General features: G+C 36.9%; 1 protein-coding gene across 13 annotated transcripts; it reads left to right on the top strand.

Moving 5' to 3' along the window:
* Positions 1–26818, top strand: LOC132031289 (uncharacterized). 13 transcript variants are annotated; one of them, XR_009408230.1, is made up of 4 exons: positions 1–1637; positions 1954–2006; positions 2609–2752; positions 2838–3351. XR_009408230.1 is itself a non-coding variant. In XM_059421194.1 (3 exons), exons 1-3 carry the CDS (start codon positions 1535–1537, stop codon positions 26796–26798), a joined length of 324 nt encoding a protein of 107 aa, XP_059277177.1. In that variant the 5' UTR covers positions 1–1534; the 3' UTR covers positions 26799–26818. The 13 variants fall into 13 exon arrangements, 2 of the variants coding, with proteins under 2 accessions (XP_059277177.1, XP_059277178.1); XR_009408226.1 differs by having other exon boundaries at positions 2257–2752; XR_009408222.1 differs by having other exon boundaries at positions 2107–2752.
* The last annotated feature ends 2 nt before the right edge of the window (positions 26819–26820 follow it).

Here is a 26820-nt window from a genome sequence, read left to right as displayed (position 1 = left end):
CTTTTTTTTACCAGGGAGACTAATCTTTTGTGAGAGTGACCTTCGAGTCTTGCTTGATTGTCAAGAGGATCTACCTTCTTTTCTTTGGCTTCATCATTTGTGCCAGGATTTCTTGCAACGCTTAGATCCGAGACACTCGTTGAGAGGTCATTGTTAACTCCATACTTGAATGTATCATTTGAGTCGGTTTCCTCTTCAAGTTCCCTCATAGAGTCCTTCCAATCATTCAAGGCCTGCCTCATTGAGTCTTCAGCTGCCTCCTTTCTTTTGAGCCTTTTGTGAGCTCCATATTTCTTGTAGCTGTCCTATGGAGGTTGTCTTTGAGGTTTTCACTGTGACTCCTTTTCTTCAGGGATTCAACACCTTTGTGAATGATTTTCTGAAATCTATGAGTGAGATATGCGATTTCTAATTCGTCATCATCACTTGACTCACTTCTTCCTTCAGCATTCAGATTCATTCTCTTCTCTTCTTTGTTTGGTAGAGCAGCCATGTGAACGATCCTTTCTAGGTGTTAACCTTTTAGAAAGAATCCGCTTTAATACCAATTGTTATAATGCTATGCGTCCACCAAACAATATATGAGGGACCTGGTTATTTACCAGTTCCTTGATGCAGTGCAGTAAGTAGATAACACAAGAAATTACCGTGGAAAACTCCTTGCTCAAGGGATTAAAAACCACGACCTACCACGTAGGATCTTAACTCCACTACACCGAGCAACTTCATATTACAACTCTTGCAATCTAGGAATTAACTCACATAATCCCTCCACCCTTACAGTATCCCTACTGCAAGGAACTCTTGACTATCTCTAGCCAAGCCACTAATACACCTAGACTACCCCTAGCCTAGTGTACCACTCAAACGCTTGTGAAGATTCACTTCCTACAAGCAGCCTTTGAGAGTTCAACACTGTTTGACTACCTCCAGCCAAACACACTAATACACCTTGACTAACTCTAGCCAAGGGTACCACTCAATAGAATGAAGGTAAACTACCTACACAAAACTGAGAATTTAAAGTACCTACGAAAGCTTCCTTTTGAGAAGAGTAGGTTTACAAATTTAAGAACAAATAAACAGAGACTTTAACACTCCTACGACTTAATGCAGCTTCAGTTGTAGGAGAACAGGTCCTTGGATTTGTTGAAGCTTTGTTCTTGAGCACACCTTGATGTGTGGAGACTTGCACTTTTGGATCTAAACAATTTCTGGATTTTGCAAGAATCAAAACTTCACTTTAGCATGATGTTTGAATATGTAGAGGAAGAGTGAGGGTGACAGCCCATAAAGCAACTCTGCTGCTAGCATGGCTTACCAAACTGCTTGGCCTGTAATATGAGACATTTAATTACATTATCTTGATAATCCAAGCATGTTTTGTATATGAAAGCATTACTTTGTTTTTGAGTTTGCATGTCAGAATCTTATAAATGTGTATTTTGTATGTGCATGTCCTTCAGCTATCAAATGGAGCAAATGCCAAGTTGGAGTTGAATCTACTACCAACCCCAAAAAGAGACTGAATTTTATGGATGCATATGAAGCAACAAAAATTGTTTTCCAAAGGATTCAAAATTTAGATCCTGAAAATGCCTCAAAAATCATGGGGATTCTTCTGATACAAGACCATGGTAAGAAAGAAATGATCAGATTAGCTTTTGGTCCAGAAGCTTTAGTTCACTCTGTGATTCTTAAAGCAAGAAAAGAACTTAAAAATGCCTTTCTGTTGGTCATGCCAAACAATGCAAATACACAGCCTTTCTCTTTCAGTCTGTTTTCTGATGCATGGTGTTGTTTTGAAAAGTTGACTGTCTTCTAATTCCTTATCCCGTTTGCTTCTGTCTTCAGTTCTCGTTTCTCTTGCAATCTTTCCAATGAGACCATGCTAAAAAATGTTTGCAAGAATACATGGCCGGTGTGATTAATGTGATTCTCCTTGTCATCCAGGTTTCAGTATCAAAAGTTTGATTCAAACGTCTTAGGTCAGGCTATCCAAAGAGGTTGGTCTTATTGTTGTATATCTCTTGGAAGGTGTTTTTTGTTTTGTGTTCTTTTCTTGTTTTTTCATTTGAAAAAAAATTGGTTGCCTGTTTGTCTCAGGTTTTAATCGTAGCAAGTTCCGAACAAAGTTACCTGAACCAAAAACTGTAAATGAGCCAACATTGCAAAATTATTGCATTTTCTGCCTTCTATTTTGGTCATTTATTTAGCTCATAAGCAAGGCTGATGTTTGTTGTCTTATGGATGAAGGGCGCTAAGCTCCAATTTTCCAGCTGTTCCCATTAGTGGTTTGCCCGTATAACTGAAATTCCCTCTCTGCAATAATTTCTTTTAAGGATGCTGTGATGATACCTTGCTGCCAGCACAGTTTTGGTGAGAAAATGTGAGTAGTATCTGCATAATTGAGTATAGTCCTTTCATCTGTGTCTGCTTCCATAATGCATTTGTTTCTTTTGAAATTTGAGCATCATGTGTATTACCTTTACTCTTTGCATTTGTTATTACTTACAGAATCTCTTTTTTAGCATCTTGTGTTCTTGGATAATATTGATTTGAGCATTGAGAATATTCTTCTGCTTTTTCTGGGCGAATGTATCTTTAGGCATCCATCTAGCTCTTCTTAAAAAGGTGATGTGAAATGCCTTTCTATCAGATGTAGAGTGGAAGATCTGCTACCAAATTTATCTCCCAGGCAAGCAAATGGTTGTCGCTGAGTCAGAAAATGCTTTACGCAAATATGCTCCAGGTGAAAATGGTTGCTATATGAGAATGTGAATCTTGAATATAGACTGTTAGTGAATGAGGCGTGACTGACCTGTTTCTCAATGCAGATGGTGAATCTGAAATTCAGGTGAGGGATGTTTGTTGTGCGACGGGAAGCGGAGATGCATCATTCACCCTCAGCTACTGGAAAAGGATCCAATCAAGCTATGGAAGAATCTTTTCATGACTCACTTATTAGGAAAAAATCATTGGCAAAGACAATGTCAAAGTATTATTTCTGGATAGGCTTCATTGACAAGCTTAAACCGAATAGCTTATGTACTGACATTTTAGCTGTGTCGCTAGCTAATTGATGCAAGAATGCAGCTGGTGTGTCGATGAAGAATGGAGCTAGTGTGTCACTGACATGGCTCAAGCTTAGTTAGTTAGCTTTTCCAAAAAGTAGTTAGTCAGTTCCAAAAGTTAGTTACAAGTTCCACTAGTTAGTTACAGTTGCCACATCCAGTTCATTCATTGTAATTAGATTAGTTGGAGATTAGCTCATGTAAGAGATTCATATATTCCATGTAAAGTGTACAATTGATTCATTCATGGTCATAAAAAATATCTTCTCTCTCTCTACACATTTGTCTCAATAGCTTTCTTCTCAGATTAATTTCCCTGAGCTTGTAACTGCAGTTCTTCGAGTTAACCCTCCTAGATCCAGTAATTCCTTGTCATTCTTCGATTGCATTGCATTTGTGCATCAATTGGTATCAGAGAAAGTGATCCTCGACATTGAAATCATGACCAGAAGTAGGGAAATTGTAACCAGAAGCAAGAACCAAGAGCAACCATCGGAAGAAATGGGGGATAAACTGTCCCAAATTCAGCATCAATTGACTAGCATGAACGAGCGTAATCTGCTAGCTGATAAGGAGATGATGGAATTGAGAACTACCATCAATCATCTAATGGGAAAGGGAAGGAACAAGAGGTTAGAAGGGCTGAATCTTCATCAGTGGATAGAAATTGTTCTGTTGAAGTTATACCAGCCAAGGAGAATCATACTAACCACACACATACTGGTAATTTCTTTACTAGATATTCTAGGTGGAAGGAAGTATGAAATAAGCACACAACTTTCAAACTTAGATTCAACAAAATTACTAGTGTTATGAGTGCTTTGAATTCGCATGTTCTCTTCAGAAGAATCACCATGAGAAGTTCTAGCAATAGACAACATTTCAAATGCCTTTTAAAGATAGATTTTACTACTAGCTTCTGATTGGGGCTTACTTTTTGTTGTTATTGTTGATAGATTGTGCAATGTTCCATCAGCTTAGTAGATTAGCCACTTTATTTACTTTAATATTTCTCTTACTTCTATGCAGTATTATGTCTCCTCATCCTTTCTTTCTTTCTTTTTTTTTTTTTTTTAAAAAAATAAAAAATAAAAAAAATCTGTTGATATCTCCTACAAGCATCTCATCAAGGATTGCCGTCAGTTGTGAGTGCCTTGAACTTTTGTATCAGTAGAACTGTAAATTTCATTATGGAGTTCCAGTTCGGATTCAACTTTACATTTATTCGTTCGGTTTATATTCACCCCAGAGTTGGCTTAATTCCCCGTCATTAACCATCCAGTTGTACGTCCCAGTGTAATAGTACCAACCCAAATGGAACAGTTTCCCAGAAGTATATCCTGTCCTCAACACAATGCTGGAGTAAGTTGAATACTCAAGTAATCATTTTTCTCCTAGTGATTGTACCATGCTGTTTAGTTGGTGGAGCGATTTGTTTGGTTAATTCCGTTAAATGAACGAGACCTCCTGCTAACTGGCTATGCGGAGGTATCCCTTTGCGGCCAGCTTCTTATTTTGGATGTGAAATAGACCATGAGATTTTCTTATCTTTGAAATCTCATTTGTGAAATTTTGTACATCAAGTCATGAGTAGTCAAAATAAGAACTGTAACTTAAAACTCAAATATAAGGAGGAGCCTATGTTGCAGAATGCTTCAAAGTGTTTGCATAGTCCAGCAATCAACTGATTGAGGGACAAAATGAAGACAATCTTACCACATTGATATGATCAAAAAAAAAATTTCCTGCCTTATTATTTCTCCTATTTCTCTTCTTCTGGTATGCTTGGTGATACAAAAAAAAAAGAACCCTAGAAAATTTAACAGTTGATCAGCAAATGAAATCTGGAAAACGAGCTGCAGTGAAGGAGCAAATGAACCAGCTGTGAGACTGCATTCTTCATAAAAGGTTGCTCCTAAATCTTGAAGGCAGTAGCAAGTAACTTCTTTTATTTGAACATCTTCAAACATCAGCAATATTTTGGTAGTACAAGAATTGATGGAGACATGTGCATTTTCCCCTGTTTGCCTACTAGGACTGAATGGAGACAGCACAAGTGGGCCAGATGGTTTTTCTGGATATCTGCTGGAGCATTATAGGGGAGGATGTAACAAGGATTTCTTTGAGATGTGTTTTGAATCAGAGTGGCCAAAAGAGGAAAATTTCATCGAGTTTTCTGGCAGCTGTAAGACCAAATTTCTGCACCTACTTCTTCATTTGCTGGTGCTTAATTTGATTTAATACAGTCGCTCACGTCTCATATATTTTTGTGATTGGACTGTCCTTTTCGTAGGTTTTCTTGTGTCTCTCACCTTGAGTGAATAAGTATGAAATGTCTATGTAGTCTTCATCAACTTTATTCTTGCTCATGTATTTTTGGGCTGAAGGTTGGGAAAGCGCATGGCTTCTCGAGAATGGAAAGTATCAATATAAGCTTTTGAGTATCAGATATAATGATGTTGAAGCTAGTGATATTGAATTTCTCGAGAATTTAGATGGACAAATGAGTGTTTAGCATCGAGGGAATCATACCATTCTAAAAGTTGGAAGACCCTAAGTTGAAAAGGTGAATTATCAAAATGGCCAATTTAAGTCGAAGGACGTTTTTATCCTTTAGTCATGAACTATGAACTATTCCTTCAGCATTCATGTACAAAATTGTAAAAACGCCTAATGAAAAATCACCATTAAATTTTAATAATTTTTTTTATTAATTATTGTAGAAATTGCTGATTATGTATTCCTACATGAACTCTGTGTATACATGTGCATTTATTCAAGTAGAAAGTAATTCAAAACAGTGGGGGACTCAGGATTCAAGAGTCGTGGGTGCCTCATTTTAATGTTATCATTAACCAAAATGGTAAAATTCTGAGGAAGGGTTCGAACACAAGTCCCAGCCGCACAAACCTTTATGGTTCCGGCCTGGAAACTAAAGCACCCAACTATGTTATTGGTTTCCAGGGTGCTTTTTTAATATTTACACCCAAATTTCATATATTTCTTATATAACTATATCTAATCTACGTCGGATTTAATGGGTGCTGGAGCACCACCAAAATGCACATAGGTCCGCTCCTGATTCAAAACACTAAAATGACTTCCTTGAATTATATACAAGAAAGTAGAGATACATTGTATTAAGACTAACTCAAAATTTAGTGATGCTTAGAATTCTCGAAGAAATTAACGTAAGAAAGCTTGTGGAAGTCGAAAAAACTAACGCTGGCAAAAACAATTGTTTACCATACTGTCGATGCTTTCATCTATAAATTACATTATTATAGACGAAAGAGTAATATTACCTCCTATTAAATGATTTTTCAGAACTATTTAATTACAGAGTCGTTCACCGTACTAAATGGAGACCAATTGCTTTGGACTTCTGTGCAACCAGACGTTACAGCAGACTTACCATGTCATTTTGTTTGCTTTCAGTTTTTGCTGCTTGTTCGAAGTGCAATTTATCACAACCTTTGGATGCCCTTCCTTTCAGATTCTGACAGTTACTGTACATTCATATATGTTTTGTTTCATCCTTATTTATTTGGTAAAGCACATTAGCTATTTCCTCATCGCCCATGCCGAACAAGCTATCTACAAAGGTACTTCAATTTGCTTCTCTTTTCTTTTTATTTTTCATCATTATTTTTCACCTTATTTTTCTGCGTTGCTAGAGGAATTATTCTATAGATCAATTGATACTCTTTCATAGTTAGCCAAAACTTTTTTCAGCCCGTAGCTGCATTGTTAGACCAATATTATGAGTTGGTTTATCTTTTTTTTTGTTTGTTGTTGTTAACTGCTTGAGTTGATTTATTCATTTATCACCCAATTCTCATTAATAGTCTCTAGGGCACTCCTACTATGTATCTTGAGCCTATGCTTGTTCCTAAATCCTAACCTGCAGACATCGTCCTTTTACTTAACATGGGTAGGTAGTCTATGGTGTTTTTCCTTTGTCTTTTTCTTTTTCTTGTGTGTGTATGTGTAAAATATTCCCTCTGTTTCAATTTATGTGAACCTATTTGACTTGGCACGGAGTTTAAGAAAAAAGAGAATACTTTTGAACTTGCGGTGTAAAATGAGGCACATATATTTTGTGTGGTTATGAATCATATGGAAAGGAGTCATTTGTTTGGCATGGACTAAAAAGGAAATAGGTTCACATAAATTGAAACGGAGGGAGTTTGTTTTCTCTTATAGGTTTTTCCTACTGTACGAACTCTTCTTGTATTTTATAAAATAATTTTCCTTCTCCTAATTAATTATTAACAAATTTCTAGTGATTTTTTAATCGGAAAAGGCTCAAATATGTCATCGAACTATCTGAAATAGCTCATTTATGCCACTCGTCAATAGTTTGGCTCATTTATGCCATCGAACTATAGGAAATAGCTCATTTATGCCATCAAACTATAGGAAATGACTCATTTATGCCACTCATCAATAGTTTGACTCATTTATGCCATCGTCTGTTACCAAAATGACTCATCTATGCCATATTTCATTAAAGATAGTTTTACAATACCATATATGACACGTGGCCTCCAATTATATTATGGTTGTGGGTGGGGCAGGGTGTATGGGTCAGATTTTTTCTTAATTTGATATTTAATATTGGGCTGGTTTAATTAAACGACGTAGACCTCTAATTGGAGGTCACGTGTCATATCTTGTATTATAAAACTAGCGTTAATGAAAAATGGCATGGATGAGTCATTTTGGTAATGGGTAATGGTATAAATGAGTCAAACTATTGATAAGTGGCATAAATGAACCATTTCCTATAGTTCGATGGCATAAATGAGTCATTTCCTATAGTTCAATGGCATAAATAAGCCAAACTATTGACGAGTGGCATAAATGGACCATTTTCAATAGTTCGATGGCATATTTGAGCCTTTTCCGTTTTTTAATTTCATGTGATTCAATAGGGTGCTAAGTTTTTCATGAAATATTAAAATATCAAATGACTAATGTCTGAGACGTGATTATTGTATTATATTTCGTAAATATTCTTTTGTCGAATTCATAAATGAAAAGGATTCATAATTTTAAGTACATACATGTACTAAGTTTTCTGATGTTAGTAATATTAAGTATTTTTATCATAATTAACTACTTTTTGCAAATATACTCTATGAAACAGAAAATGATCTACTACCGTCGTATGGAAGATATGTTGATCCAATTTTGGTACATCTTCTACAACTTATTACATTCATTTGACAACAAACTTATAAAAGAGGAGACTATAATGTCTTAGAAATAAGGCAAAAACTTTATGACAATGCATTTGATGCCCATATTTATATTTAAACTGTGGGTTGTTAAACTATTAAAAAATAAAATAAAAAAAAATAATGAAAATTGTTAAGTTGAATTGTTAAGTTGAATGTTTGTTATATTAGTATAAATCGTGTAGGAAAAGGTTATACAAATTCACTTGAATGTGTACAGTTACACACTGTTATATAGTGCTCAAATTAGAAAACAATTGCAGTAAAGAAACATTTATTTCTCCTCTGAAAATGAAAGACATCCTTTCAACTTCATTCGACAGCAATTCAATAAAATTGAGCTTTCCAATGACATTAACTATCGATATCACCACTCATCAGCTTGAATTGCATTTTCTCCTTAATTTTTCGTGTAATTCCTCAAATACTTATTCTAATTTATTTATATTGTTTTAAAATGGTTGTATCAATTAGAAAAGGCACGTGTCCAAAACTAGTAAATCAGAAAACGATGCACTACTACTGGTCATTTTGCTTCTCCTCCAAACGTTCTTGATGTCTTTGAAGTCCCTCGATCCAGTAAAGACAGATTTTGTCCCAAAGGAGGCCGATAAAAAAACTTGTTAAAGATGAAACTGATTGGCCTGAGAAATATTTAGTACCTATGCAGCATTTGGAAATTTGTCCAAGAACTAGTGCTGCAGAAACAGCAGAGATTCGTCGTGTCAATAGGACGTTTGATATATCGGAAGTTGAGAGACAAGGTACGAGGCAATAACCCGACACACATGAAGAGCTAACGTTGTTACATGACATTAAGGAGCAAGTAAATTTGATGCAATCTGACATTTAAAGTTGGAAAAATAACAAGTCCCCCTGCAAGAGATGAGCCATCTGTAGTTTCTCTAACAGAGGTACTCTCTTTAACTGGTCTCTGTGTGTGTCATGTGTGTGTGCGTGTTTTTTTGTTTTTTTTTTTGTTTTTGTTTTGTTTTTTTTTTTTTTGAGAAAAATATTGAGCCTGCAATTAGCTATGTTCTTTCGGACTCTTTAAAATGTTGTCGCACCCCTGATCAGTATCCTCCAAAAATGCATTACTTTTGGAGGATCTGACGCGCACCCAATTTTCAAGAGTCCGAACAACATAGGCAATAAGTCTATATACAATTGAAAATCTTGACAATGCATTGAATGGTGGACAAGTAATGATTTGCTTTTGAAATTTGCATATAGTGCAAACTGAAGATGTTGAAATTTTTGTATATAGTGCCTTTGAGTGGAGAAAGTTAGTGGCGGAGCCAAGATTTTTCACTAAGGGGATTCAAAATAATAAAGAAGTAAACACACGAAGAAGCTAAGGGGATTCAACATATACTGTGTATACAAATAAAGATAATTTCGCTCTTGTATATACCGTGTAACATTCCGACCCCCTAGCTCTGCCCCTGAAATGAGTATAGTACTTTTGGCCTTCTTACAAGAATGGTTACGAAGTATGATTCAATTATAAAATTCATCATTACTGGCTTGTAAATGGTATATGCCATGAATCTGCAACAATTTACCAAGAAGATAGATTTTATCTTGTTATCAGGTTTCAAGTTTTGTACAATTGAAATTTTTAATTGACAATGGCTATATAGAAGTATGTTTGGTATTAATGGAAAAATTATCTGCTATTTTTATGTCATTCGGGACGGCTCAACAAAATTGATGGAAAGAATTTAGCAGAATAGAATTAATCATCAACAAAAAAACAGTTCTTGTTGGAGCGTTGACTCACTCATGAGTCAACGTAGGGATACTTTTTCCCTTTCTCCTCATCGTTCTTGTTCCTTCCTTATAGGGGTTCTTTTTTATGTTTATTCTTTAAATTCCTCTATTGTTTGATCCAACAAGTTGATTTTTCTTTTTTAATTTTTTTAATTTTTGGGTTCGGGTTTTGGAATACACTAAAAGATGCATAATGGTAAAAAAATACACCTAAACTATCACCTTTTCGCGAGTTTCATATCTCAACTATCGATTGTTCCATTTACCTACCTAAACTATCACTCCATTTATATCAAAACACACCTCGATGCTGAGTTGACCTCCACGCGCCAGTTGTCGATTAATTTTAAATATTTGGCGAACTCAGATGTGTTTTGATATAAAGAGGGTGATAGTTTAGGTAGGTAAAGGGAATACATGATAATTAAGGTATGAAACTAGCGAAAAAGTGATAATTTAGGTGTTTTTTTACCATTAACTCCATTTTTTATGCTGGGTGTGTCTTGCTGTTATATTGGGCTTGACTTTTTCGTCAAGTGACTTTTCCTTGACACTCCATGTCATACTTCTTAGCAGGTACGTTTCAGCGTTTGTTATTGGATGTTATTTGACTGGTATTGGTGTATAGTTATTTTTCCCTGGATGTATTCGTACTTGAAAATTGTTAAGTAAGATTGTATAATTGGATTAGCGGATCTTGATAAAATAAGTGAATAATCCTTACTTATGCCAGGTGATTTGAATAGAATCCCACTTTAAATCTTGATTTTGTAGTATCTGGAGTAAGCAATAAAATGTATCATGTAACTAGTTGACAGCATTTGTTTAATCATTTCTTTGTAAAGAAAAGTTGATATCTAGGTGCAGGAGGGTTTTCGTAGACTCATTAGGACTAATGGCCGAATGACCTGCCTTAAAAGTGTTCCATTCCCTCCGCGCATCTTCTTCTCCACTAGCTGCAGGGACACACGTCTTCGATTTTCCTGGAGATATAAACTGGTTAAGTCAAGGCGTATTATGGACAAACTAAACATTGTTTGTCCCCTGACACGGTCTTGTTCGTAGTTTATTAGATTGTTTGTGTGTCTGCCCGTCTTGTTCCATAGTATCAGTAGTAAAAAGAGTTTCACTACTACTAGGAGTCTTCTGATGAATCCTTTTGGTTAATGGTGAGGAGGGGGGATAATTTGCCTTGTTGACATATTGGACATTAATTTGATATCTTGATTGAAGAATGAGGTGAAATGCATTCTAGTCGCTGTAAATTTAAGTCAAGGACAAGCCGCTAAGCTGTAGACTGAGTAGATTGGACAAAAGAAGAGTTAGAAACCTAGTATGAGGTAAGCAAACAGAGGAATCAATGATTTTCTAGTGCTGCAGTGGAAAAAGCAAGAAGTTAAATATGTGAGAGAGCGATCTTGGAGTGTAGGGATGCTTTGCTTTGAACAATACTTTTTTTTTTTTTTTGGTTTCTTATAGTCAACGATTCTGCAATCGAATCAGACAGTGGAGGAATACTCCTTAGTGTATTATGCTAAGAGTGAGAACTATTTGTAGGTGTACAAGTCAATCTATCTAAGAAAATAAAATCAGAAAATCCCTAAATATCTCTACCAAAGTGTTTGCTATGTATTCTGTAACAATTCCCCTCAAGTTGAAGCATAGATATTAATCATGCCTAACTTTTTACAAAGATATTCCACCCAAGTTTCATCAAAAGTCTTCGTGAATGTATCACCTAATTGCTCTCCTTTCTTCATATAGCCAGTACAAATCATGTTTTCTTGAAGAAATGACCGTCAACCCCAATATGTTTTGTCAGTTCACTGTACACTGGATTTGAGTCAATGTGTGAAGCAACGTGATTATCACACTAAAGTTTTGTGGGAGACAAAGTCTTCAAAATAACCTCAGCTAAAAGGTGATGTATCCACAATATTTCACATGCGGATTGAGAACTCTATACTCGAATTTTGTACTAGATCAAGATACAACATTTTGTTTCTTACTCCAATATACCAGATTTCTACCAATAAAGACATAGTGGCTAGTAGTAGATCGTCTATCAATTATGATCCATCCCAATCAACATCTGCAAAACAATGAATATGAGTGTCTGTGATTGCTATGAAATATGCCAAGACCATGAGCTCTTACTAAGCTGCCCAATGTTTGACTGTCGGTGCAAACATGAATTGACAAACAATACTGACTGCATAGGACGGGTCACTGTGAGGTAGTTCAATTTCCCAGCTAACCTTCTCTATCTTTCCAGATCATGAAAAGGGTCACCATCATCCTTAGTAAGATGTACATTCGGAACCACTGGTGTGCCACACGGCTTGGCTTCCAACTTTTCAGTTTCTGCAAATAGGTCAAGTACATCTCTTTTGGACAAGGAAATCCTCTTTCTTGCTTTCTTCTTGCTACTTCTATGCCCAAGAAGTATTTCGGTTGCCCCAAATTTGTAGTCTGAAACTTGGCAAGTAAAAACTTCTTGAGAGAAGAAATCCCCGCACAATCATCTCCTTCTAGAAGAGCAATAGGAAGGTCAAAATTTTCTGGAGGTTCAAGTGGAGGTGGGTCTGATGATGAAGAAATTTATGCAGGACATCTATCATTAGTTTGTAGCCTGCTTGAGTAAACTTGAACAATTGCGGTCTTGTTGGCGCAGATGAAGCAGATGCTAAAAGCATAATAATTGATTAGTGCTCAATAGAAGAACTAGGAAATGGTGGAACATCATTTGATAGTTGTTCGAGAAAGAGTAATCTCACAGACTAACCACTCATCTTTTTAACACAGACTTGTAGAAATGGGAGGTGCATAGAAGTATGGTGTAGTCTCTAAATATATTTGCAAAGTTCAGTAAAATGAAACTAATACCCCTTTTGAAGGTGAGAATAGCCCAAGAAAACACACTTCTAGCTTCTTGGGGTCCAACTTGGTAAGAAATGGTTGAACATCTCGACATAACATGTGCTTCCAAACACCTTAGGTTCCACCAGAAATAGTGACTTGTTTGAAAATAGAACAATGTAAGGAACATTACCAGCAAGCACAATCCATGTCATGTGATTAATCAAAAAACATGCCATCGAGTCCGCATCTGCCCAAATAATCATTGTTTAACCTTCCGATGGAGGAATCTGTGAAGTGAAGCAATTTAGATAAAGTGGGTCACACAATTCAACACCCACCAGTATTTTTAAAAGCAAAAAGAGACAAAAGCGACAAAACTGACAAGGTCCATGGGGCTTGAATCGAAAAGCGAGAAATGAAACACCCGCTTTTTAGAAACGAAGCATACTATTCACGACACTAAAAAAAATATCAAATACATATGAATTTGGTATTGTAATGATAAAATTACAATTAAAATAGCTACTTTCAGTATTCAACACACAATAATGCCGATACTAATCCAACTCCTCAAAGTTGAGATTCAAAGAGCCGACCGTTTGTTATTGGGACAGCTTTACATATCATTGTTTGAAGCGCACACTTCTATGAAGACCATGGTTTCCCCTGTGAAGCAATAATCCATTGCTTTGCAAAGTTTCTCCGCTTAAAGCTGTCACGACCCAACCCGCCATGACTGGCACCCACACTAACTCCTAGTGGGCGAACCAACACACAAGTCATCTATTCATCCAAGTCCGTTTTTATATTAACCAAATTAGTCAGTTATTACTCATTTAAGCAGAAAATAACCAAAATAAGTCATGCCATAAAAGTACTGAAGTAAATGCGGAAGTTCTAACTATTACAAAATCCCCAAAATCCGAAAGTTATCGTACGAGGACTCTAAACTAGAACATGTCTAAGGAATGAAATTTGTCTAATAAATATCCATAATGTCCAGAATAGGAAATAGACATCATAAGAGGAAAATCTTCGGGCGGCCTGGCATGGATAGAAGCTCACCCTCAATCTGTTAGCAACGTCCTCAACGTTAGATGTGAGAGCGGGTAGCAGTCTCTGTATCACAATCTGCACTCAAAGAATGCAGCAATTTAGTATCGATTTACAAACACTATGTATTTGGGTAGATATCATAGGCCGACTAAGATTAGTATCATGCATATCTCATAAAATCAATAGAATAAACAAGCCAGCCCACAGACATGAAATAAATAAACCATGACAAGTCAACCAAGGATAATCACCAATCAAATCACCCAAATAGCAAGAATCAATCAACGGAAAACCACAACACGAAAATAAGTCTATCACAGTCTATATATAATATAAAGCCAGGCATAGACAAGGTGATGTGACACCTCTCTATGACCACCATTCCTATTTATCTTTTTTCTCATTTTTTTTGGCATTTTGTTTGTTAATTTCTTCATTGTAAATGCAATTATTCAGTAATTAAACGAGTAATGCTTTTGTTCACTGAGAGTTACAGCCAAATAATGGCATTTAAAGTTCCCATACTCACTATACACACATGCTAACTGATGTCATTGCTCAGTAGTCATGACCTGCAGGGGATCCATGGTGTCCATGTATCACTCGTTCCGATTACTCATCGGACCCGAGCATAAGCCTCCGCTCCGGAAAGAACTTCGAACGCGGGCCATATTAATATATTCCTCATTTCAGGAACGAACCTCAGACCACGAGCCCATAATCTAGGTCACATATGTGCCTTTCCATATATCTGTATGTAACGGTGTTTCCTGCCCTCTTATTATTGATACTCACCTCATCATTTCGTATCACAATATCGCCGAGAAGATTATATTAATTTCTCATCACAAATACATCCACTGTAGATTCAACACACATGAGTAGTGGCACGAAGCCTACACAATCACTCAATCACATTCACATAGGAGTTCAACCACACAATATCATGCATCAAAACTAGACATGCTTCTCCTAAAGAATTTACAAAACATACAATCAATTAACCAAAGTCTAACTCAAGTAGACCGTAACCTATCTCAAACGTAGAGCGAGAATAACGCAAGTCACTCCGCTACAGCTTTTCCCTTCCTTAAAGCCTCGGAACGCTCAAAGTCTAGAAATAGAAGGCTCAATGAGTCACAATTACTCAAATCACAAGTACCAATTCAAGAATACCCTTCCCTTTACCCCATTCCAATGGGTGAATGATTTTCTAGGTGTAAAGCAACCTAACAAAGGCCTTAGTCATCACTAATCATCCAATTATAACAATATTACATCAACATTCCAACTACAAGCAGTTTTCATGGTCAAGCTACCATTTTTATAGAACCCTAGGTCTCAATTCACTTAGTTTATGGCTCTACGGGTTCAATTCATGATTAAGAGGAGTTAACCCAAGCCATTAGATGATAAATAAGTGATAACCACCATAACCCATCAAGTATAGGAGGTTTATTAATTTCTAGGGTTTCTATTACAATTTCACCATTGAAGACCCATAAAAGTGATTATAATCATGAAGATGATACGGAATGATTGAAGGGAATGATTGAGACTTACCTCTCAAGAGTATTCTTGGCCTAGCTTGGAATTTCACCCTAGGTGTTTGTGGGGAACTGTATTGGAGTTTTATGAATAAAGAATATGGACTAAGTCTTTAAAAATCTTTGTTTTTCCGTCGACCGCATTGCAAGCCCCATTTTTACCGTAGCGGTCTCTTATAAGACCTAAGAACCCGCTATAGCGGACCAAGAATGGTCCGCCCACCGCCATAGCGAGCCATCCACCGCTATGGCGGTATCGCCGTAGCGGGCCATCGCCCGCCACAGCGGCCACATGGAAAGTGGTTGACTAGTGGCGGCGATGAACACACCGCTACAGCGGTACACCCACCGCAGCAGCGGTGCCACTTGGGCAGTGAGCTCGACTCTTTCCCAGTTTTTCCCTCTATCACTCAGCATTTCATCCGAGGCCTCACAAGCACAAACCAAACATGCACATATACATAAAACGTCATACGAATCCACCTGTGGCCTCGAAATTCCCAACGGAGTTCTAATTTTCTACGTCACCCCCCGACGGACTCAATACAATAAAAAAATAACCACAAACAAGTCAAGTTTTCAATTCTTAGACTTACTATTAGCTCGTACTACCCTTGGGAAGGTTCTATTTGGTGGGGTGATCCTACATTTCCCATAGCGGTTTGGTGGGGTGATCCTACATTTCCCATAGCGGCCGGATGGGTCGTTACAAAAGCGATGAAGTGATATCTTTTAATACACTTTTGAATGCCTCCTTAAACAGAAGTACTATATTAATCTTTGCACAATATATAGATGTTACTACTAACTTACCACATTTATTAGAGTTCATACATGCAATACAGGAGCTAAATGAAAACCTTCCTTCATTGTAATTTGCAGTCCAACAGAACATTCGAACAACTATTAAGCCATTTCATTATGATTGCAGTTAATAATCACTTGATACATTTTAATAGTCAATCGAATGCCTTCTTTTTTACTATAACAATCTGGTATCCGAAACCTATTGGCCCGTTTAATCTAGATTCATGCCGCATAAGGCTCCTTACCAAGGATTTCTCATTCCCGAAGCGTGAACCCGAGACCTCTAGTTAAGTATGGAAGGATTTCATCCATCCCACTGCACTAGTGGTGCAATCGAATAACTTAAGGAAAAATGGTATCTATTTAACAATAATTTAATTTGTTACCTAAGCTGTCGCATAATGTCAATGCCATGATATCTATTTATATATATTACTTGACTACCACTTTTTGAAATTAAATAGTTGACAAAATAGAAAAAGTGTTTGACATTCGAAAATCTTAAGTTAGGTAGTAACAATTAAATGAACCTTTTAATCTCTGGTATCAGTAGTCACATAATCTCAAGTATTCAAAATTATGCAATACCCTAATACTTCTCAAAATTGATGGATAACTCCCAATTTTTATCCTTTACACTGTGGTAAAAATAGCATTTTTACACTATCAGGGCACTTCGTAACACATAACAAATAGCCTACAATAAGCTTGATAGTGTAAGTGTAGCATAAAAAGATTGTAGATAATATGGTAAAATATGTTAAACTACACTGACTGTGCAGCACTTTTATACACTGGGGGGGGGGGGGGGGTTGTTTGTTGTTGTGATAGTTGTGAGTTTTAACCATCTTGCGTGGAATTCAGTGCAAAATTTGCTTAGAAACCAAAATTGTATTTGCACAAAAGTAATGAGTGTTTGTCCAACTGTGAAAAAGCTATTAGATTACCTCATATTTGAGAAGGTCCAGTAACTTTTGTCGTCACATCTTTTGGTCAAAGCTTAAGGGTTAAATATTGCAATGAAAATTGTTGTATGTTGTCACCTAAAAACTCATACTAGGACAAACAATTAATTCATCTTCTTCTTACTCAGCTTCCTTCTTAGAATTGACTTCTATTCTGACTTTGCTTGTGATCTGCATTAACGCCTCTTTATTTTCTCTTTGTTTTTTAATGGTAGTTTTCAATAAAAAATATTACTTTAAAAAAAGGTAAGATAATCAAATAATAAAGAATCCAGGGTTCTTTTTCTCACTCGGGACCATCATTCCTCTTCTTCTCCTCTCTATTTAAATCGAATGTTTTGGTCTTTTTTCCCTACACTTACTTTCCCGGTTGTTCTTGTTCAAACCTTCTTTCTCTTCTCTTTTTTTTTTTTTTTTTTTTTTTTTTTTTTTTTTTTGTGGTTACGGAACACTTAATTTTTTGTGATCATGGCCGGTTCCGAGGCTCGACACTCATAAGTTTTCACGTGTTCGCCAGTTATTTTATGGCAAAAACTACTACGCCTCAGTTATTTTATACTTATATTTGTAATGATTGATACTCTTGATAATTTGTCCTTGTCTGCATTTCTTTTGATTTTGGGCGTATATGCTTTTTCCCCTTTGTTTGACTGTCTTTTTCATGCTTTTCTTTTACTTGTTTGTGTTTTTCAGACTTGAACTTGTCATTCTTGATTACATGGCTAAGAGAGGTCTCAATCAGACGGGTGAGGTATTCACCAGAGAAATTATTACTAATCCAAATCCTGTTGGTAAGTATCTCCTTTTCGTTAAGAGTCCCACATCTGTGGGTCCATTTCTTTACATGGTATCGGAACCAGACCCGCCCAATTAATTGTTTCTAATGTTGGGCCCCATAAAAAAAATTGTTGACACACCAGATGTCCAACCCTGGGCGTGCGGTGGGGTGTTAAGAGTCCCACATCGGTAGGTTAAAGGGGTACATGGTCTCCTTTTATAGACTTGGACAATCCTCCCTCATGAGCTAGCTTTTGGGGTTGAGTTAGACCAAGCTCCATTTCTTTACACTTCTAATGAATTCTATTCTTTAATCGGCTACTAAAAACTGATATTCTAATGAATTATTTTATGTGCTTTAGTAATGGTTCTTGATATGTGCGTTAGTAATGATTCTTCTTTATCTTGAAAGAGTCGAAAAAATATTATGTTTAGTTTGGAATTCTTACGTATGACGATATGATAGATTGTTGATCATGTTGTTCTTGAAATTTTCTCTAATAAGTGGAGGTCATTCTCTTTGAATCATGTGGTGCATTTTATTTATCTGATGTTGGATGTTCTTAAAATGCAACTTCACATATATGAAAGTATTGTAGTAACTGCCCTTCAGTATCTTGTATAATGTTTTTATTTTTCATAGTATTGGCCTGAGATCAATTTACATTGAGTAACATGGTCAGTGAAGATTCATATAGCATGACCCCACTTGTTTGGGACTGAGGCGTACTAGTTGTTATTATATGTATAATGGAGTTGTAAAGTGTTAGTGTGCTGCTAAGGTTTGGAGTAATGATTTTTTATTTTGTGATTTGTTCAGCTATTAATGCTCCGGAAGGATTTCTCTTAGAGTGGTGGAATATATTTTATGAAATACTCAGCTCTAGCTTCCCTGAGGTTGTTCTACTCGCTGCCGAATCCTTCGATAAGGTGTTATCAATAGAACTTTTCTATGTCATGTCATGTTTAACTAATATGAAATAATTGCGAACTAAATGCTTGATTTCTAAATTCTCTGGTCTCGCAGACAGAGGAAAACATTGTGCCTAATATCAATCCTGAAAATTCAACTTATGCTCCTAGTCATAAGGGAGCAAACATCTCTAATGTGATGCCTATTCCCAGTAGTGGTTTGCCTGTAGAACTGAAACACCCTCTCTGCAATAATTTCTCTAGGGATGCTGTGATGATACCTTGCTGGCAGCAGTGTTTGTGAGAAATGTGAGTAGTATCTGCATAATTGGGTGTCGTCCTTTCATCTGTGTCTGCTTCCATTATGCATTTTTTTTTCATTTGAAATTGGAGCATCATGTGCATTACCTTCACTCTTTGCATGTGTTATCACTTACAGAATCTCTTTTTGAGCATTGAGAATATACTTACTGCTTTTTTTGGGTGAATGTTGTTAAAGCTAGTTAATGATTGAAGCTAGCTAAGTTAGTGTGAATGAGAAATAGAGGGAAAAAGACAATGGAAGGAAAATGAAATTTAAAGCAAAGTTCTTTTGAAAAAGGAGCTTTGTACCACATTGGTGGTAGAAAGGGAAAGTTATGTGCTTATATTAGAAAGCACTTCTTCTAGCTCTTAAAGGGTTAAGAAGAGGGACTCCCCTCGTGCCGTCGTCACTCGGTTCGGCTTTGGATTTGGATTTGGTCAAATGATTTGATTGATAATCTTTTTTGACCAAATTTATTTAACTTCAATCTTCATTTTCTGAAATTATTTTTATTTCTGCGGGAAAATATTAATTGGTAATTAATTAAATTTAAATCCCAACGTTCTTATTTTTTCGAAAAAGGCAAGGCCTTTCCGAACAGCCACCAAACCTGTTCTGAACAGGTATGTTTCGCGGCTATATAAACTGAGGCAAAGCCTCATTTTTCGACCACTGAAAATTTTTCTGCATAGCAAATTCTGCATTCTTTTTCTTGAAATAAAACTATCGAGTCTTGTGTGTGGTTCGTTACCTAATTTGAGTTCGTTGAAGTCATAGGCGTTTGAGGTACCGCCACTCCTGCGACAGGTATATCCGTTTTATCCTGGGAGGAAATAATCCATAACCTCGGGTACAGTGAGGGGATTAAATTCCTTGAGGACTCACAGTGAATTCTGTGGTCTCGGATATTTCTTAGTTTCTGAAATTTTTTTCAACTTTACACAGTTTCTGTTTTTTTTCTACTTTCTGGTTTTTGCAATTTCTGGTTGTTGTTTCCTACAGTTCTGAACACAGTTTTACCAACAAGCTTAAGGAATTTAATAATTATTTCTGTGTTCAGTTGTTGTTGTTAACGATTACAGAACGTTAAAAAAAAGTGTTTTTCTTTAACATAAAACAGTGTTGTCCAGAAAATAAAAGAAACTTGTATGTTTGTTGTTTGGATATAACGAACTTGTATGTTGTTTGGAGACTAAAATCTTTGGATTTTCTACTCCGGTTGAGATTAAAGTTTTCATGACTTTCTACCCATTTGGATACTTGATTTGAAGATATAAAAACTTCATCAAGTATACAACATACAGTTTTCTAAATTTTGTTTGAAGTTTTTTTTAATTCTGTTTGTGTAAACTTGATTCGGTTTGAAGAACTAAAATCTTCACCGTTGTGCATTATATTTGTTGCTGTCAAAACTGATTCAGTTCGAAAATTTAAAAACTTCACCGTTTATTAAAGTTCTGTTGTTTCGTTTGCGACAGAAATGGGAGACATGACTCCAAATTTGAATGCTACTCAGTACTGCCACACCAACCCCCGTGGTTGGTTCTACGAGCAATGTTGCGTCCTCCAGTCGTGCTGCACCAGCACCGGCTCCGGCAGAGAAGCCCGGAAAATTCATCGGGATTGATTTCAAACGATGGCAACAAAAGATGTACTTCTATTTAACTACTTTAAGCCTCCAAAAGTTTATTAAGGAGGTCGTTCCAGTTCTGCCAGAATCAACACCTGAGAATGAACGTTTTGTTGTAACTGAGGCATGGAAGCACTCAGATTTTTTGTGCAAGAATTATATTCTTAGCGGATCGGAGGATGATCTTTACAACGTCTATAGTAATGTGGGAACATCAAAAGAACTATGGGATGCGTTGGAAAAGAAATATAAAATAGAAGATCTTTGGATTAAAAAGTTTATCGCTGCCAAGTTTCTGGACTACAAAATGGTAGATGGCAAGTCTGTTGTTACTCAAGTTCAAGAGTTGCAGGTTATCATCCACGATCTCCTCGCTGAAGGTATAAATCTAATTAATACTTTTGTCGAAAGTATTCAGTGCGCTATTACTTACATATTGTTTGTTGTAGGTTTGGTGATTAGTGGGGCGTTTCAAGTTGCGGCAGTGATAGAGAAGTTGCCTCCTTCATGGAAGGACTTCAAAAATTACTTGAAACACAAGTGAAAAGAGATGACCTTTGGAAGATCTCATCGTCGGTTGAGAATCGAGGAAGATAACAAGGCAGTGGAGAAGAAGGCAAATGGGAGATCAATCATAGGGGGAGCACATATTGTTGAAACTGCCCCAACTAATCTAAAAAAGAGGAAAAAGGCATCCGGACCAAGGAATTATCCCAACAAGAAGAAATTCAAGGGAAACTGCCACAATTGTGGAAAAATCTGACACAAAGTGTGAGATCGTCGTGCTCTGAAAAAGGAAAAGAAAAAGGGTCAGGCTAATATGGTTGAAACAAACGAGGAAGTTGATGACTTGTGCGCTATGTTGTACGAGTGCAACCTAGTGGGAAATCTAAAGAGAGAGTGGTGGATTGACTCTGGCGCCACTCGCTACATTTGTGCTGTTAGAGAAGCCTTTGCTTCATATGCTCCCACCGGGCCCGACGAGACCATATATATGGGAAATTCTGCAACGGCCAAGATTGAAGGTTATGGAAGGATACTGCTGAAGATGACCTTTAGCAAGGTGGTAACTTTGACCTCTAGCAAGGTGGTGACTCTCAACAACGTATGTCATGTTCCTGAAATTAGGAAAAATTTAGTATCTACCGGACTTCTAGTGAAGAATGATTTTAAGTGTGTTTATGTTTCTAATAAGGTTGTAATAAGTAAGAACAAGATGTACATAGGAAAAGGTTACCTCACAGAGGGCCTTTTCAAACTGAATGTAAATAGGAAAAGGTTACCTCACAGAGGGCCTTTTCAAACTGAATGTAATGGTCATTGATAATAACAATAAAGTTTCTGCTTCGTCTTACTTGCTTGAGTCAAATGATTTATGGCATTCACGTTTAGGACATGTCAATTATAGGACCTTATGAAAAATGATTAGTTTGGAAGTATTGCCTAAGTTTGAATGCAATCAATCAAAATGTCAAATTTGTGTTGAATCTAAGTATGCTAAACATCCTTATAAGTCAGTTGAAAGGAATTCAAGTCCTTTAGACTTAATCCATACAAATATTTGTGACATGAAGTCAATCCCATCTCGCGGTGGAAAGAAGTATTTCATAACTTTTATTGATGATAGTACGCGGTATTGCTACGTTTATTTACTTAATAGTAAAGATGAAGCAATTGAAGCATTCGAAGATAAAAACTGAAGTTGAGACTCAACTTAATAAAAAGATTAAAATGATAAGGAGTGATAGGGGCGGTGAATATGAATCTCCTTTTGAACAAATATGTTTGGAATATAGCATTATTCATCAAACAACTGCCCCTTACTCGCCACAATCGAACGGAATTGCGGAAAGGAAAAATAGAACACTGAAAGAAATGATGAATGCCCTGTTAATAAGTTCTGGTTTACCCCAGAACTTGTGGGGGGAAGCTATCCTAACAGCTAGCCGAATACTCAATCGAGTGCCCCATAGCAAAACACAATCTATTCCATACGAAAAGTGGAAAGGAAGGAAGCCCAATTTGGAATACTTCAAAGTGTGGGGGTGTTTGGCCAAGGTGCAAGTTCCTAAATCCAAAAAGGTAAAAATAGGACCTAAAACCGTTGATTGTGTTTTCATAGGATATGCCAAAAATAGTAAGGCATATCGATTTCTGGTTCACAAATCAGAAAATCCCGACATTCAGGTGAATACGGTAATTGAATCAAATAATGCTGACTTCTTTGAAACCATATATCCATATAAAAAGGAATGTGAGTCTTCTAGCAAAGAATCTAAACGACCTCGGGAAGAAACAAAGGAAAATGTTCCTGATGAGGAAAATCCAAGACGCAGCAAACGTCAAAGGACGTCTACTTCCTTTGGACCAGAATTTCTAACATTTTTGTTGGAAAATGAGCCTCGAACTTTGAACAAAGCTATGTCTTCATTGGAAGCTCAATTTTGGAAAGAGGTAATCAATAGTGAGATAGAATCCATATTGAATAACCATACCTGGGAATTGGTTGATCTTCCTCCAGGGAATAAACCTTTAGGTTCCAAATGGATTTTCAAGCGGAAAATGAGAGCTGATGGTACTATTGATAAATATAAGGCAAGACTAGTTGTTAAAGGATTTAGACAGCGAGAAGGTCTTGATTACTTTGATACATACTCGCCGGTAACGAAGATTACATCTATTCGAGTGTTAGTAGCGTTAGCCGCCGTGTACGGTCTTGAAATCCATCAAATGGATGTGAAAACAACCTTCTTAAATGGAGAGTTGGAGGAAGAAATTTACATGGAACAACCCGAAGGGTTTGTAGTTCCAGGGAAAGAGAAGAAGGTGTGTCGACTTGTTAAGTCTCTTTACGGACTAAAACAAGTACCCAAACAGTGGCATGCAAAATTTGACCATACGATGCTGTCAAATGGATTCAAGATAAATGAGTGTGATAAATGTGTCTACATTAAGAACACTCCAAACCACGTCAAATGTGTCTACATTAAGAACACTCCAAACCACGTTGTCATTGTTTGTTTGTACGTGGATGATATGTTGATAATGAGTAACGACACTGCTAACATAAATGCTACTAAGCGCATGCTTGCTAGTAAGTTCGATATGAAAGACTTAGGAGTTGCCGATTTAATTCTGGGAATTAAAATCCATAAGACTCCTCAAGGTCTAGCATTGTCTCAATCTCATTATATTGAAAAGGTACTTGAAAAGTTCAAGTATTTGGACTTTAAAGTTGCAAAGACGCCAATTGATATGAACCTTGCTCTTGCAAAGAATAAAGGTGAAAGTCATTCTCAATTAGATTATGCCAGAGTGTTGGGAAGTTTGATATATCTCATGAACTATACGCGACCTGATATTGCGTGTGCTATAAGTAAACTAAGTCACTACACTAGTAATCCCGACCAAAATCATTGGCTGGCAATGAAACGAGTTTTGGGGTATTTAAAACATACTCAAAACTTTGCTTTGCATTATAACAGGTATCCTGCAGTTATTGAAGGATACAATGATGCAAATTGGATCACCGGTTCAACTGAAACTAAATCCACAAGTGGATACGTTTTTACCATAAGTGGAGGAGCAGTGTCTTGGAAGTCATCCAAACAAATATGTATCGCCCGCTCTACAATGGAATCTGGGTTCATAGCTTTAGACAAAGCAGGTGAAGAAGCTGAATGGCTCCGGAATTTCTTAGAAGATATTCTATTTTGGCCCAAACCTTTGGCTCCTATATGCATACATTGCGATAGCCAAGCGGCTATAGGAAGAGCCGAAAGTGTCATGTACAACGGAAAGTCTCGTCACATATGACGAAGACATAATACCGTTAGACAACTACTCTCTAGTGGAATTATCACAATTGACTATGTTAAGTCCAGAGATAATGTGTCGAATCCACTAACTAAAGGCCTAACTAGAGAGGTGGTTGAAAGATCATCGAGGGGAATGGGACTATGGTCGAGGACAAGTCATCGTGGTGGTAACTCTACCTAGAAGACTGGAGATCCCAAGATCTAGGTTAAAGAGATCAAACAAACTCATTGATGACGGTTCAACATTGTCACAATAATTTTTTTGTCCGTTCTCGTGATGAGACAATGTTCAGTACCAGGATAAAGCATTAAGGCTTTTTAATGGTTTATAAGTTTGATACGGGGTGTATCAAATAGTGTATCTACGAGATGACACATTTAGGAATCACCTATGTAAGTGTGAAGTGTAAGCCGCTTCAAGGAGAATTCTGGAAGGCCAATTCTCTACGCACTTATGAACAAGTGTTGTTCATGGGCCGAAACGAACAAAACAATGAGAATCAAAGACGGTTAAAGGGTTAATTGTGTGACATGTGGTTGTCTAGGTATACACCAAAGCTCGACGGTTCAAAGATATCAAATCTACCGATTGACCGAGTATATTCGACATATGTTCACTACGGAAAGTTCAAAGAGAAATCTACTTATCCAGATGCGATTAATCCTTGCTTTCGAATCACACAGTTTTTTTTCATGCATGTTTTTCATCATATAGCCATTCCCCATTCATGTGGGGGATTGTTAAAGCTAGTTAATGATTGAAGCTAGCTAAGTTGGTGTGAATGAGAAATGGAGGGAAAAAGACAATGGAAGGAAAATGAAGTTTAAAGCAAAGTTCTTTTGAAAAAGGAGCTTTGTACCACATTGGTGGTAGAAAGGGAAAGTTATGTGCTTATATTAGAAAACACTTCTTCTAGCTCTTAAAGGGTTAAGAAGAGGGACTCTCCTCGCACCGTCGTCGTCGCTCGGCTCGGCTTCGGATTTGGATTTGGTCAAATGATCTGATTGATTGATGAAGTTTAAAGCAAAGTTCTTTTGAAAAAGGAGCTTTGTACCACATTGGTGGTAGAAAGGAAAAGTTATGTGCTTATATTAGAAAGCACTTCTTCTAGCTCTTAAAGGGTTAAGAAGAGAGACTCTCCTCGCGCCGTCGTCGTCGCTCAGCTCGGATTCGGATTCGGATTCGGATTTGGTCTGATTGATTGATAATCTTTTTTGACCAAATTTATTTAACTTCAATCTTCATTTTCTGAAGGCAATGCCTCATTTTTCAACCACTGAAAATTTTTCTGCATAGCAAATTCTGCATTCTTTTTCTTGAAATAAAACTATCGAGTCTGTGTGTGGTTCGTTACCTAATTTGAGTTCGTCGAAGTCGTAGGCGTTTGAGGTACCGCCACTCCTGCGACAGGTATATCCGTTTTATCCTGGGAGGAAATAATCCATAACCTCGGGTACAGTGAGGGGATTAAATTCCTTGAGGACACACAGTGAATTTTGTGGTCTCGGATATTTCTTAGTTTCTGAAAAAAATTTCGACTTTACACAGTTTCTGTTTTTTTTTTTCTACTTTCTGGTTTTTCCAGTTTCTGGTTGTTGTTTCCTACAGTTCTGAACACAGTTTTACCAACAAATGTATCTGTAGGCATTCGTCTAGCTCTTCCTGAAAAGGTGAAGTGCCCAAAATGTCTTTCTATCAGATGTACAGTGGAAGATCTGCTACTGAATTTATCTCTTAGGCAAGCAATTCAGCATTTTCTTGAATCCCAGATGGTTGTCGTTGAGTCAGAAAATGCTGTACGCAAATATGCTCCAGGTGAAAATGTTTGCTATATGAGAATTGTGAAACTTGAATAGAGACTGTTAATAACAGAGGCGTGACTGACCTGTTTCTCAATGCAGATAGTGAATCTGGAATTACGGTGAGGGATGTTTGTTGTGTAGTAACTGTTGTGCAACGGGAACCGGAGATGCCTCATTCACCCTCAGCTAGGGGTAGCAAATGGGTGGGTTTTGTTGGATTTGGATAGGTTGAAAATGGTTTGAACATAA

Source organism: Lycium ferocissimum, chromosome 9 (genome assembly GCF_029784015.1).
Source record: "Lycium ferocissimum isolate CSIRO_LF1 chromosome 9, AGI_CSIRO_Lferr_CH_V1, whole genome shotgun sequence".
Classification (NCBI taxonomy): Eukaryota; Viridiplantae; Streptophyta; class Magnoliopsida; order Solanales; family Solanaceae; genus Lycium; species Lycium ferocissimum.
The sequence above is the reverse complement of the archived record's forward strand: the minus strand, read 5'-3'. Positions and strand labels throughout refer to the sequence as shown.

Bases quoted from the DNA above. Each gene is read 5' to 3' on its own strand.
- LOC132031289 (XM_059421194.1), top strand. From the start codon at position 1,535: ATGGATGCATATGAAGCAACAAAAATTGTTTTCCAAAGGATTCAAAAT. The intron at 1,638-2,659 runs GTAAGAAAGAAA...CCTTTCTATCAG, and splicing joins TCTTCTGATACAAGACCATG to ATGTAGAGTGGAAGATCTGC. The intron at 2,753-26,670 runs GTGAAAATGGTT...TTCTCAATGCAG, and splicing joins TTTACGCAAATATGCTCCAG to ATAGTGAATCTGGAATTACG.